This window comes from Kogia breviceps, chromosome 12 (assembly GCF_026419965.1).
Source record: "Kogia breviceps isolate mKogBre1 chromosome 12, mKogBre1 haplotype 1, whole genome shotgun sequence".
In the NCBI taxonomy this organism is placed as follows: Eukaryota; Metazoa; Chordata; class Mammalia; order Artiodactyla; family Physeteridae; genus Kogia; species Kogia breviceps.
This window is the reverse complement of record NC_081321.1, coordinates 97,926,477-97,939,874: the sequence shown is the minus strand read 5'-3', so window position 1 is coordinate 97,939,874 and position 13,398 is coordinate 97,926,477. Positions and strand designations below refer to the sequence as shown.

Sequence of the window (13,398 nt, the reverse complement as noted above, 5' to 3'; positions counted from 1 at the left end):
AGGGTAGATCGTCAAGGCGATCACATGAGCAAACAGGCTGGAAAGGCAAAGAATCCCCAAAAAGTCCCACCTCCCTGGCCAAAGGAGACCAAACGCATTACAAATCCTTTCCCTACATCTTGCAGCAAAGAAGGATACTATCCCATTGTTATTTTCACAAGTAATTGGGAGGGTGTGCTGAGATCTGCTTAAGGAGGATGTGGAAATCACCTTAAAGTCTCTATGTGCCCCCCAAAGTTCACTATGCAAACACCCCAAACAGCCAGAACTCTACGCCTCCCCAGGTGCCTCAGCCCCGAGAGTAACTAAGTGGGAGCAGGGTCAGGGGCCTGGAGAACCGGCCCTAATCTATTCTGTTTCTATGCAGTTCCTTCCATCTCAGAGTGGCCTCTGGGTTGCTGCGTCTGCATCCCGTCCTGCAGCTGTCGCCTCCTCACGTCTCAGGGATCCTGCTGCTCCCAGCCCCGCACACTGCCTCCAGGAAGCCCGCCCTGCCTGCACCTATGCTGGAGCTGCTTCCCCGCCGGTCACCCGGCTCCGATCCATTTGACACCGGCCTCTCTAAAGTAGCTGAGATTGGTCACTGGCGCCCACTGCTCCCACGTGTGGGGATGACAGGGCCCAGTGACCGCTCCAGCTTGCCCCAAGGCTGACCACGGCCCACATACCACACCACAGTCCGGCCACTCTGAATGGCCTGCACTTCCCCAGCGGGACCAGCTGGGGTCTCCTCCAGGGCCCCCCCTCTTCTAATTCCTAGCCAGCCTTTACACGCAACGAGGGGACCACTTCCTCCAGCCAGAACCCAGAACCCCCAAATCCCGGATGTGTGTCTCCCCTGGGTGTCCGTCACCACACCGGCCTGCCCCCTCCTCACAGAGCCCACAGGCTCCTAAGGACAGGCCTGGCCCAGGTCACCGCCTGCCCCCAGCCCCCAGCCCGCCAGGTACAGATCCTTTTCCCTGTGCCCTTAGGTCTTCGGAGCTCACGGGCACGTCCACCTTCTGCTGTGCTGGGACAGGGTCGAAGGGGCCTTCACCTTCTCCTTCCTATCTACCACCCAAAACAATTATGTTTTATCTTTTTATGTTTAATTTTTATTGGAGTTGATTTACAAGGTTGTGCTGAAGCAATTACGGAAGATTTGATTGCATTTCCTTTTCATGTTCACGGAAGTTTTCCATTTCTTCTCACTCTCCATCCCCAGAGAGGGGTGTCTCTGCCAAGGACATCGCATCTCCCCCCAGGACCCCCACTCACCAGGTGACTCCATGCTTGGACCACACCTGCCTGGAACCAGCTTCCCCAGCCACATGTGCCCGGTCCGGGGGAGCCGTGCGGATTCTCCCCCTCGAGAAACTGAGTTGAGGGCCCCAGGCGCTGCGCGGAGAACGGGTTCACGGGGTGGCGGGCGGTGGGGGGGGGGGAGGCTCTGGGGGGCATTTCCAGACCCTGGTAGTCGAGGGCCCCCGAGGAGCTGCCCTAACCCCTGAGGCTGTTCAAACTCCTTCCGGCTCTGGAGACACCTCAGGAAAGAAACACCAGGTTTCCCTGCTTTGGCACCATTATCTGACACTGGGTGTGGCTGTCCAGTGCAGAGGATGCGGTGTTTACCAACATTCCTGGCCCCCAGGCACTAGATGCCGCTAGCATCCCCAGCCCAGCCCAGATGGGACGCTGCCACTGGTTTAAACTGCCGGGAAGTGGCTACGGGGCCAAGGTTGTGTTTCCTCACCTGTAAAATGAGGGGAACACCTGAGTCACCGTGCCCTATGCCTGCACCGAACACGACACTGTCTATCAACTCTGTTTCAATAAACATTGTTTAAAATACTGATATATTTTATCCTATAAACAGATCAATAAATAGATAAACGCAAAAACTATAACATGAGGGGAAAAGTCCCACCTTGCAGGCACCTCTGTCCAGGTACTCGTGTTACAGAGCAGTGTTGAAGTGGGATGGCATTTGGGGACAACACGGCGTCTACGCAGCTGATCACTCTGGAGAGTTCCGGGAGAACTGAGGGGAACGCACGGGGGGTCACGGTGGTGGTTTAAACTGAGATTCTCTCCTGGAAGTTATTTAAAGCCCACAAAAGAAACTTTAATACCTTCAGCCCTCAGTTCAAGGTCGCAGCCCACTGGTGTCTCTTTAGACACCAGAAAATTCATGAGGTTTCAGTCAATATCGTGCTCATTTACCTCCATTTCTGCATCAAGTGCTCAGAAGACGACCGGGGTCAAGAGAGCCAGAAGACAAACTGCAGAGAGGCAGAAGGTGTTTGCCAAAGACACATCTGGCAAAGGATTTGTCTCCAAAATATGCCAAGAAGTCCTAAAATTCAACTAAAAGAATTCAAACTTGATTTAAAAAATGGGCCAAAGATCTGAACAGACACTTCACCAAAGAAGACGTACAGACGACACAGGAGTCTAGAAAAAGACACTCCACATCGTAAGCCATTAGGGAATGAGAACCAAAAACTGCTCTAAAAAATATATTTACAAAAAAAAAAAAAAAAGAAAAGCTATGGACACCAAGGGGGAAAGGGTGGTGGGGTGAATCGGGAGATTGGGATTGACATACATACACTAATATGTATAAAATAGATGACTAACAAGAACCTGCTGTTTAAAAAAACTAAATTAAATTAAATCAAATTTAAAAAAAAAAAAAAAAGCCATCAGGGAACAGGAACGTCCTTAATGCTCGCTTTCCTCGGAAAAGCCAGAGGGACAGAGCGTCCAGGCTGGGCTGTGGCGGGTCTGGCGCTGTGCAGCCGGGTGTCACTGGTGTCTGGGCAGAGGGCGGAGGCCAGACGCGGGCAGGCGCCTCTCATACAAATGGGTGGAATGGGCCCCATCCCGCCCCTCCATCCGGGGCCTCCCCGTCCCAGAGCTGGCCGCCCGCCTCTCAGGACTTCACACAGCAGCTGGGGCATCCGTCCCTGGGGCGCCCCCTCGCCCCCCTCCTGGCCCGCTGGACCTGTGGGGCTGTCACCCGTGGTCACCAGGGGGCCCTGGTGGGGAGTTTTCCTCTGCGCCTGCTGTGTGCAGCTCCAGTAAAACCGAACCACTTTAACGAGTGGCTCTTAACAGTCCCCAGGCCTTCCAAGGGGAGCTCTGGGGTGTTTTAAGTGTTCCTTGCCACTCTTCGCAACCCCCCACAGTTCGTCACCGTTCCGATTTCTAAACGGGGACGACACATGACACGACTTGGTTCCCCACCATAGAACATCAGCCTTAATCCACGGGCACTTCCTGCAGGGGTTCCTCCAAACCTCAGAACACATTTCCTAACATGACCTCCCCTGGAAGGTGACGGGACATTCACCCCAACGCGTCCCTCCGTGCCTCTCACAGCCACAGGTTCTGCGGACCTGGGCGGGGGCGAATGCCCCCGGCGCCCCCAGATCTCTAACTTCTCGGCAATGCCGTCCCCGTCCCAGCATCCTCCGCCCACGACCTCCACCCACGCTCGTGAATTCACCGTGGGCTTTCTAACAAAAAGGAAACGAAACCCACTGTGCAGCTGGCAGCGCCCGGCACACCTCGAAGCCTCCCCTTCCTGATCGGGCCCTGGCAGGCAAATGAGCGCCTCCCCACGGGGGCCCGAGCTGGGCCAGGAAGTGCTCCAGCTCGAGAACCACATGAATGGCAGGGGGGGCAGGTTGCCAAGGCAACGGGCCCGCAGGAATACCGGCAATTCTCAATCACTGAGGACCTCATTCTCCAGCCTTCACACCTCGGCCTCCCGCCCGACTCCTTCCCCACTTCCCGCAAGACCAGACAGAAGCTACGGAGCCCTTCCAAGGCCAGTCCTCCCTGAATTCCTGCGTGCGAGCCCAACTAGTGTTTGTGACCTTCTGTTTGTGTGTGTGTGGGGGAAGCCCTGAGGGTGCCAGGCACCCCAATCTTGAGAAACGAGGCAGGAGACCCAGCTAACTCACACACCAAAGCAACAACAGCTGGGACTTCCCTGGCGGTCCAGTGGTTAGGGCTCAGGGCTTTCACTACCCAGGGCGCAGGTTCAAGCCCTGGGCGGGGAACTGAAAGCCCACAAGCCACGTGGTGCAGCCAAAACAACAATAACAACACCAAGAGCTGTGCTACGGAAGCACCTCTCTCCTGCTGTTTTTGTGGCTATTTTATTCATCACAGGGTGACTCTGACTATCGTGATTCTTGTTATGCTTACGTTAAGGCAGGCTGGCCCTCGATTTTCTAGGCGGACGCTAGTTCAGGAAGGCAAGGACAAGCACTTCGCCTTGGAGCCTGGGGCCGGTCCACGAGTTCAGGAATGTGCTCTTCGTACTCCAAGAGCATAAATGTCACCTATAAAAAGCTGTCATCGTCCGGAACGTTCTGAGGACTTGCTATTCTGAGAGGCTGCTTTCCTGGTTCCTTCAGGTCTCAACCTAAGCATCACCTGCTTTGAGCCAGGCTTCTGTGGGCAACTGTCTGATGGCACTGTTACACCCTCCTCCTGGCACATATTATTACGGCATGATTGGTCTGTTGTATTTATTTATTATGACTGATTCCCTGTTCCATGAAAGCGAGGGCCTTTATCTATCTTTTCTTCTTAGGGTCTCACAGCAGGCAATGAATGAACTGGAAAGGGTATGACACTTGTGTTTATAACGGTCGTAAGGTATAAAGAGGAACTGAGATGATTTGGGTGAGTGTGACGAGGACTGCAAGGGAGACCGCAGATCGGAGAGGCAGCTGCAATGTTCAAGGGAAGGGTGAAGGCCAGTTACCATCTTTTCGGAGGTGTGACTTGACAGAGATTAACACAAGCCAGTTTGGATCCTAAATATTTGTCAGGCTTCAGAGAGGAGGGGCTCATTTGCTTGGAACAACTTGTTGACTGAAAAAACTGCACAACCTACAAGTTGAGAATTATGTTTTACTCGGTGGACAAAACTGAGGACTTAAGCCCGGGACACAGCATCTCAGACAGCTCTGAGGGACCAGCTCCAAAGAGGCAGGGGAGGAACAGGGGTTTTCCGCAACAAAGACCAGGTAATCAAAAGATTACTGTTAATTAAAGTAAACCAGGTATCTCGAGGAATTTAGCACTTTTCTACATATGGGAAGATGGGAGAGTCTGGGCTCGCTGAAATCATTCCTTTGATGTGCACCTCAGCTACCTGGGGCCCGCATCCTGTGCTTTCTCATCCTGAGTCTCCTCCCGGGGGGTGCATCGATGCGGGGGTGGGGGGGTGTGGGGGGGTGGCTGCAGTGCCTGAGGGCTTGGCAGTTCTTGTTTCCACCCTGAATTTCCTCAGGGCTCACCTTCCGGGATAGTTGTAGGGGCTCAAAGGCTGCAACATCCTTTGTTTACTGATATGGCAGACAACATTTTTTCACTGATAAACTAAAGGTGAAAGGCCCTGCCCTCAAGGAACTGAATCATCTAATTTGGTAAAAGCATCCCTGGTGGGAAATGCATAGGCACCCCCCCCCCCCCCCACACACACACACACACAAATCCCTGGGCGGAAAGTCTGTGGGAGTACCGACATCCCTCGAGGTAAAGCATCACAGGTAGCCCTAGGAATACACACCTCAATGGGAGAAATTAATACGGGGACACGTGTGCCTCGCAAGTATGTCCTTGGGGTACACACATCACTGGGGGGGGTACACTCATCCTCCAGGTACAGGAAGACTTTCTAAAGCACAGGTCAGACCCACGTGGTTTCAGGCAGCGGTCGCCAAACGTTCTGGCACCAGCGACCGGTTTCGTGGAAGACAATTTTTCCGCGGACGGGGGCAGGGGGAAGGGATGGTTCACAGGCTAATGCGACGAGCAACGGGGAGTGTGGCAGATGAAGGCCCCTGCTATGCGGCCCGGTTCCTACCAGGCCGCGGCGGCCCGGGTGGGTGTCGGGGACCCACGGTTTAGGGAACTCACCGCACACCCCTGACTCCGGATGCTCCCCTGTCTAATGTCCTGCCCGAGGCCAGCTCCCGCCAGCCACCGCAGTATATAACTCACCCTCTTACCCACAGGGAATCTGGCCCAGGGGAGGAAACTCTGGGCCAGAACAAAGGAAAAATTCAGTAATGCAGCCCTGGGGCAGGCCCGGGAAACAGCCGGATTTCAAGAGCACAAACAAGAGGCCAGAAGTCACACCGCTCACAACTCTAAAAACAACTTTTAAAAGGTAAGGGGTGGTAGGAGGTTTTTGAGGGTTATTTTCGTGGACACGTGGAGTCGAAAGCGGAGGGGGCTCCGTAGTCCTGGCCGGCGGGCCTCGCAGCCTCTGGCCGGCCCGCTCTGCATCCCCTTCCTCCCTCCCCTCCCCGGGGCCGGGGCCGCGTCCCGGGCACCACACCACGCGCACCAGCGGGCCCCGGGCCTTGCCCGCTCGGCACTGGCGCTCAATAAACGCTCATCGAGTGAGGGGCCACAGGGCTGAACGAGCTGGGCCTGCGGGCGGGGAAGGGGGCTCAAGAAACGGCGACTCGGGCGGCGGTGGGCACCCGGGCCTGTCCTCCGCGGGCCGGGGGCTCGCCGCACATCTGGCCCACATCCCGCCCTCGGCAGGAGCTGGCGACGCGCGCTTAGACGGCGCCGGGAGCCCAAAAGGGGCTCGACGAGCCGCCGGGGAAGGGGGGGTAGCCAGGCTCGCGGCTGGTTCCCGGCCGGCGTTTAAAGGTCTCGGAGGAGGAACGAGCCAGGGTCACGGGCGGTCGCGAAGGTCACGGCTGCGCGCTGCGCGGGCCGGGCGGGCGGAGGAGGCCGAGCGCGCGGGTCCCGGCGGGGCTCGGGCCGCGTGGTCCCGGCTGCCACTCAAGCGGGCCCCGGCGGGCCTCGGGGCGGCCACCCGCCCGGCTCCGCGGGGCGGGGCGCGGCGCGTGCGCGGCGGGAGGCCGGCGGCCGGCGCACTCACCCTCCTTGGCCTTCTTCTTCCTCGCCAGCGTGCCGCCCAGCTTGCCCAGGAACGACTCGTCCTTCTTCATCCTGTGGGGCCGCAGGGCGGGCGAGCGCAGCGGCGCGGAGGACATGGGGCGCGCGGGGACCCCGGCAGCCGGGCGCGGGCGCAGCGCGTGGGGGAGCCGCCCTGGTCGCCGCCGCCGCTCGCCCCGGGGAGTGGCCGGGAGGGCGCGGCCCCAGCGCCGGCCCCCGCCCCCCGCCCGCCCCTGGCCCTGCGGAGCCCGCCGCCGGAGGTCTGCGCCGGCTCGGGCTCTGCGGTCACAGCTTCCAGCCCGCGGGCCGTCGGCCGTTCCCACGGTGGCCGTCACACTCACTCTCCGAGCGCAGCGGCGGTTCCGCTCCCAGTGCCGCGCCGGGACGGACCGAGGGCGCACTCTGCCTCCTTTTGTTCTGCACGTTTGCGCCCTGGGCTCAGCCGGCGCTGGTGACCGTACCCGGGCAACGCGGGGCAGCGAGGCAGCCAGGGCCACCGCCTCTGCGCGGCCGATGTGCAGCAGAGAAGCGCACAGATAGGTCATTTCACTGGCTGAGCTTTTAGCCACAGCCAGGCTTGCGGCTGGGGGAACACTCGTGACCTATCCCTGCCCTCCAGAAGCTTGCAGTGTGGTGGGGGCAATACCCGCACATAGTGCCCTGGCCTAGGGGAGCTCAGGATGTTCCCCCAAGAGGTGATGTGGAGACGCGGGAAAGAGCCCTGCTATGGAATCAGGGGTAGGTGTTCAGGCGGACGGATAGGCAGGACCAGAAGGGACAGTGTGGGAGCTCCAGGGAGGAGAGAGAGCAGAGGACAAGGCAGGCCCCGTGAGGGCTGGAAGGCGGGGAGGGGGTTTAAGGTGGAGGTGACGTGTGGATCCGGGTTCTACAAAGTGGACTCTGGGTGATGTGTGGCCTTGGGCAGGGAAGGAGTAAAGCCAGAGGCAGGGAGACCAGTTCCGAGGTCCCGGTGACTTCGGAGGGACGTGAACAGTTTCTGGAGACCCTCATAGGTGGAAGGAGCCCCAGGCTTGGGGTGGGAAGGGTTCAGGCTGTTTCCCGCTGGGCCCAGCAGGCCGGGTGAGGTCCTTCAGCAGCAGATAAGAACTATCAGAGGAGGTCAGCTGGGGAGGAGCCGGGGAGTCTAGGTCCACACGTGTGGTTCACAGTATTTTCCATCTGCCTTGGGCTGGCTCGCTGCCCCACAGCGCTCTGTAACTCCTCCAGTTCCCGTCAGCAGAGGTTTCTGTTGGCCGAGAGGTGCCAGGCCCCGTCCTCCTGCAGGGATGCACTGACCACAGGGGCAGAGCCTTGCCTTCCAGGAGCTGGTGATCCAGGGGAACGTGCACGCCCCGAAGTTAGGAACCCAGCGAGGTGGGAGGGGAGCAGGAGGAGGAGAAGGTGCAGGAGATGAAGGGACGCAGATGCCCTTATTCTCTCGAGGGAGAAGATTCAGGCTGCAAAGGGAGAATGCCAGGGGAGGCCCAGGCACCTGGGAGATGGGAGGGAAGCCGGGGATGCAGGCTGCCCGGTGCGACTAGGTGAGCGCGTGAGGCCATGGTATCAGTGATCCCGCACGAGGGACCCGGAGCCGCTGACGGGGTCTGAGCAGAGGGTTGATGCAGAGGCTGATTGAAGCAAAACCCCCGGCCAGAGACCAATGCGGAAGCTACTGAAAGGGGCGAGGCCAGAGCTGCCCGTGGCAGAGGGAAGGAAGAGATGAGAACGAGCTTTCAGGGACTTCCCTGGCGGCCCAGGGATTAAGACTCTGTGCTTCCACTGCAGGGAGCGCGGGTTCAGGCCCTGGTGGGGGAACTAAGCTTCCCCGTTCATGCTGCACAGTGCAGCCAAAAAAAAAAAACAAAAAAACAAAAAAACCCAGAACGAAAACAATGAACCTTCAGGGCTGCAGACCCCAACATGTGGGGAATAATTGGAGGCTGGGTTTAGGGACAGGGAAGGGTGAGAGGGCTCTGAGGCTTCTCACCAGCCTGATTTGGGGTATCACTAACCACTCTGGGGAAAACACAGAAAGATGGTGAATGTGGTTACGGAGATCCCGATGGGGTCATGACGCAGGGCTACACTGCTCTGAATGCCGAGGGAAATGTCATCTAGGGCAGGGGGTCTCTGGCCCTTTTGAGAATCTGATGCATGGTACAGACTGCCTTCTCTGTAGAGATACACGCACGAGATGCTGCACGGTGTTTCCGGGGGCCTGCAGCCACCCCGCCCTCCCAGCCACAGACCCCAGCGGGAGAGCCTGCAATCGGGGAGAGGAGTGGAAAAGAAACCTTGGGAAGGAAAAGGGGAAAGAGCCGAGGTCCTGGGCGCGGTCTTGGGCATGTGGTGAGTGCCCGGTCAATAACTGATTGTTTAGATATTTCATCAGTGGGTCTGCTTTCCCAGCGGATACACAGAATTTACTATTTCCATTTGGTCCCTGCTAATTTGAACACCGCAAAGACAGGTCGGATCCTACTTCAAAGGATGCCGTTACACCACGGAAGAATCTCTCTAGAAGATACTTAAGTCCTGACGAGGGCCCAGTTTGTAAGAGAAACTGACCTGGCTCTTACATGACAGTAGCGTTCTGGAATCTTGTAGACATCATGCGTATAGAAACATAATCATATTTTTAATGCAAGCGTGGTACGTATTGCTGAGAAATCCGTGCAAAGCAGTGATTTCTCGATAAACTTCATAGTTATTCCCTTGCCCAAGGTGAAAGATGGCCCTTGCAGCCTCAGCCTAAAACGCTGCACTCATGGTCTCTGTTTCCCTTGCACCTGTTGGACTGGAGAATAGTCGGATTTCTTATCAAAAGCAGCTTGGAAGCTTTTTAAAAATTATTGTGTTGGGCTTCCCTGGTGGCGCAGTGGTTGAGAATCCGCCTGCCGATGCAGGGGACACGGGTTCGTGCCCCGGTCCGGGAAGATCCCACTTGCCGCGGAGCGGATGGACCCGTGAGCCGTGGCCGCTGAGCCTGCGCGTCCGGAGCCTGTGCTCCGCAACGGGAGAGGCCACGGCGGTGAGAGGCCCGCGTACGACAAAAAAAAAAATAATTATTGTGTTAGTTGTGATGGTTGTTTTTTTGACTCGGGTGCACCACAGATGACAATCAAGAAGTGCTGTGGGGCTTCCCTGGTGGCGCAGTGGTTGAGAATCCTCCTGCCGATGCAGGAGACACGGGTTCGTGCCCTGGTCCGGGAAGATCCCACATGCCGCGGAGCAACTAAGCCTGTGAGCCATGGCCGCTAGGCCTGCGCGTCCGGAGCCTGTGCTCCGCAACGGGAGAGGCCACAACAGTGAGAGGCCCGCGTACAGCAAAAAAAAAAAAAAAAAAAAAAAAGAAATGCTGTGGATGAATTTGGGGTTTTTTTCAGGGTTAGAGGCTGGAGGGACCATGATCTAAACCCCAGAAACTTTCCCTCGCTCCTGGCGACTTTACACAGCATTCTCTCTGGAGCAACTTTCTAAATTGCTTTCAGAGCAGCAAACATCTATATTTACTTGAAGGTCAGAAAGTGCTGGTTGTTAATAAGAAAGAATTTAATAAGAAGCAGAAATATGACCTTAGCTCCTGTCCCCACCTACTCGGGCTTCCACTTCTTAGCATGCCGCCTACGTATAGGCCGCGCCATGGCTCTGCATGCATTTTACATTTGGAGAATAATGATGAAAATCAGATTACATGCAGCTGCCCTCATTACAGAAAACCATTTGATTTGCTTTTGAACTGTGGCTTCCAAAGGGTCCAGTTTTTTATCAACTTAATTGAGCATAAGGAACAAGCGTTCTCCCAGCACGTGTTGATTCCAGGCCCTGGGTGGGGCGCCACACCGGGTGGTCTCAGGCAGCCTCAGTTCCAGGTTCTCTTGCCATCCTTTCCATCTTCCCCGCAGATGGACAGGCACTGGGCACTGCAGGAAGGTGTAATTTGTCCTAACACTTCAGCTGAGGCAAACCAAGCAGCCTTAAAGGTAATGAGACAGGAGAATGGATAAGCCTGTGAGTATATGCATACAATGGAATTCTAGCGAGCAGTCAGAAGAGAGCAATGGCGAGACGCATCTCAAAAACACGTTCAGCAAACGAAGCCAAGTGCGGGACTTCCCTGGTGGCACGGTGGTTAAGAATCCGCCTGCCAACGCAGGGGACACAGGTTCGAGCTCTGGTCCGGGAAGATCCCACATGCTGCGGAGGAACTAAGCCCATGCGCCACAACTGCTGAGCCTGCGTGCCACAACTACTGAAGCCTGCGCGCCTAGAGCCCGTGCTCCGCAACGAGAGACGCCACCGCGATGAGGAGACCATGCACTGCAACAAACAGTAGCCCCTGCTCGCCACAACTAGAGAAAGCCCGTGCGCAGCAACGCAGACCCAACGCAGCCAAAAATAAATTAATAACAACAACAACAAAGAAGCCCAAGTGGAAGGGTGCATACTGGGGGAATCCACTTATTTGAAGTTCAACAGCAGGTGGCCTCTTCTCTACGTTGAGAGTGGTCACCTTCAGGGGGAGAGGGTCTTGACTGGATATGAGCACCAGGAAACGCTGGGTGATGCACGTGGGCCGCAGGCTGTGGGGGGGCGGGTCACACGGTTTATACCTAAGTGAAAAGCCATCACCTGGTACACTGGAGACTTGTGCCTTTCACCGTGTATCAGTTATACCTCCATAAAGGCTTGGGGAAAAGAAAATAAATAAATGATACCCTTAAGCAGGACCATTTGAGTTCTCTACCTTACCTGCATCTGGGTTTCATTCCTTATCAATGTGTCTCCTGTGATAATACAGCAGCTCAGGAAGCATTTAAAGGGAGTTTTCTATAAAAGCTGCATGCCTCTCTCATTTTGCTTCCGTGTAACTAAAAAGAAGAGATATCTTTTCAAAAAATGAAAAACAGCCTTTAGCTCTTTGGGAGAGAAAAGGGAGCTCATGCGAGGAAGGATTGAGACTGTGAAATGTTTCCTGGTGTTGTTCATTTTCAAACCTCCTAGCAATTTCAGGAGAGTTAGAAGTGTGTACGGAAGTGATAGAAATACTTCATTGATTCAGTGATGGAGAAAATGCCTTATTTCCCCCAGGTTACAATTCTGATGCAATCGTCCTGCCCTTTGGGGCAGCGTTTTCAAGCATGCTGTAATCACAGTATCCAAAGCAGTCTTTTGAATGGCGTGATTTAATCACTTTGCTAATTTAGTGACCTGGTGAGAGAAGAACCTGTGATTTTCACTTTAAATGCTAGAAGCATAAAAGATGACCATACTTGCCTGGAATCTTAAAACTGTGGTGGTAACACTTTTTCCTGAACCACATGTGAGCGAAACACAAATCCCTGACTGCCTTTCACTCAAGTGATTTTGGAAACATCAGCAAACTTTGAGACAGGGAAGTTGGATTTTCATTATTGGCAAATTCTCTAGAGTTTTCTTTTTGCACAGTAGGCAAATTAAACTATGCATACACTTTGTTCTCGTAAATATTTTAGAGATGAGGAATGAATGAAAGATTGGCACCAACTTATTCATTCCTAGTCTTCCACGAAGGAGAAATTGGTAAAGCCCCCTAAAAGATTATGCCCCCTTCAAAAGAAGACTGACCCCTAGCTTTCAGAGAGCAAGTTCCTTGAAAAATGCCAGGACCTCTTATGTGGGTGGGAGAACAAAGGCCAGGCCTATTAGACATTCACACCATAGTCTAAATTTCTTTCACCATTCATTTGCCATATATATATATCACCTGCCTGCAAAGTAAAAGGCTTTGCTTTCCTCCTCCCACCTAACTGGGCGCAGTAAGGGAATGAGAGCTGTGCTTTGGGTGGAGGGGAAAACGATGACGGGTGGGGGCACCTTGGGACGGTGAGCTTGCTGCTGGATGGAGCAGCAGACCTGGCTACCACAGCACATTGTGAGAACGTCACTAGGGCTGGGGAAGACAGTGGTCCAGGGCAGGCGTCTGTAAGGGGTCAGACAGGAAATATTTTCCACTCCTCGGGCCATACAGCCTGTTGCAACTACTCAATTTTGCTGTCATAATCTGAAAGCAGCCATAGACAACGTATAAGCAGATGAGTGGCTACGTTCCAATGTAGGTGCACGCTGCACTCAGGACTTTGGATTTCATATCATTTTCACATGTCACAAAATATTCTTCTTTGGATTTTGTTTTTTCAAAACAGTTGAGACGTAAACCCATTCTTAGCTCACAGGCCGTACAGAAACAGGCCGGATTTGGAAGCAGATGGTACCCAAACTGCACTTCACTTACTGTGTATTTTTGCCTGAAAGTCCTAATAATGGTAACGACGATGGTGCCACTAAAAATCAATGTTTAAAAGGTGCCAGTGATTCAGAGCCTGTTGTTTTGAACTCCGAGGGAGTATACAAAATCTTCCCTTGCATTAGAAATGCGTTATTGGGCTTCCCTGGTGGCACAGTGGTTAAGAATCCGCCTGCCAATGCAGAGGA

At 54.9% G+C, this 13,398-nt stretch overlaps 1 protein-coding gene and 2 long non-coding RNA genes across 5 annotated transcripts in view; 1 reads left to right on the top strand and 2 right to left on the bottom strand.

The window, feature by feature from the left end:
• PARVB (parvin beta) overlaps nt 1-7,427 on the bottom strand; it is a 103,485-nt gene extending 96,058 nt beyond the window's left edge. The window contains exon 1 of one of the 2 annotated variants that reach the window (XM_067010419.1): nt 7,266-7,427. In XM_067010419.1, the coding sequence (XP_066866520.1) occupies nt 7,266 (1 nt within the window). In that variant the 5' untranslated portion in view covers nt 7,267-7,427. Of the gene's footprint in view, nt 1-6,907; nt 7,104-7,265 lie in introns of those variants that run through there. The other variant, XM_059080943.2, reaches the window with a different exon arrangement.
• LOC136792323 (uncharacterized) overlaps nt 5,658-13,398 on the top strand; it is a 37,930-nt gene continuing 30,189 nt past the window's right edge. Inside the window, exons 1-2 of one of the 2 annotated variants that reach the window (XR_010835970.1) lie at nt 5,658-6,178; nt 10,830-11,699. This is a non-coding gene — a long non-coding RNA (uncharacterized lncRNA). Of the gene's footprint in view, nt 6,179-10,829; nt 11,700-13,398 lie in introns of those variants that run through there. The other variant, XR_010835971.1, reaches the window with a different exon arrangement.
• Nucleotides 10,450-11,715, bottom strand: LOC136792324 (uncharacterized). Its single transcript, XR_010835972.1, has 3 exons — nt 11,677-11,715; nt 11,373-11,507; nt 10,450-10,900 (listed from the first exon to the last, which is right to left on the bottom strand). It is a non-coding gene; the product is annotated as an uncharacterized lncRNA (long non-coding RNA).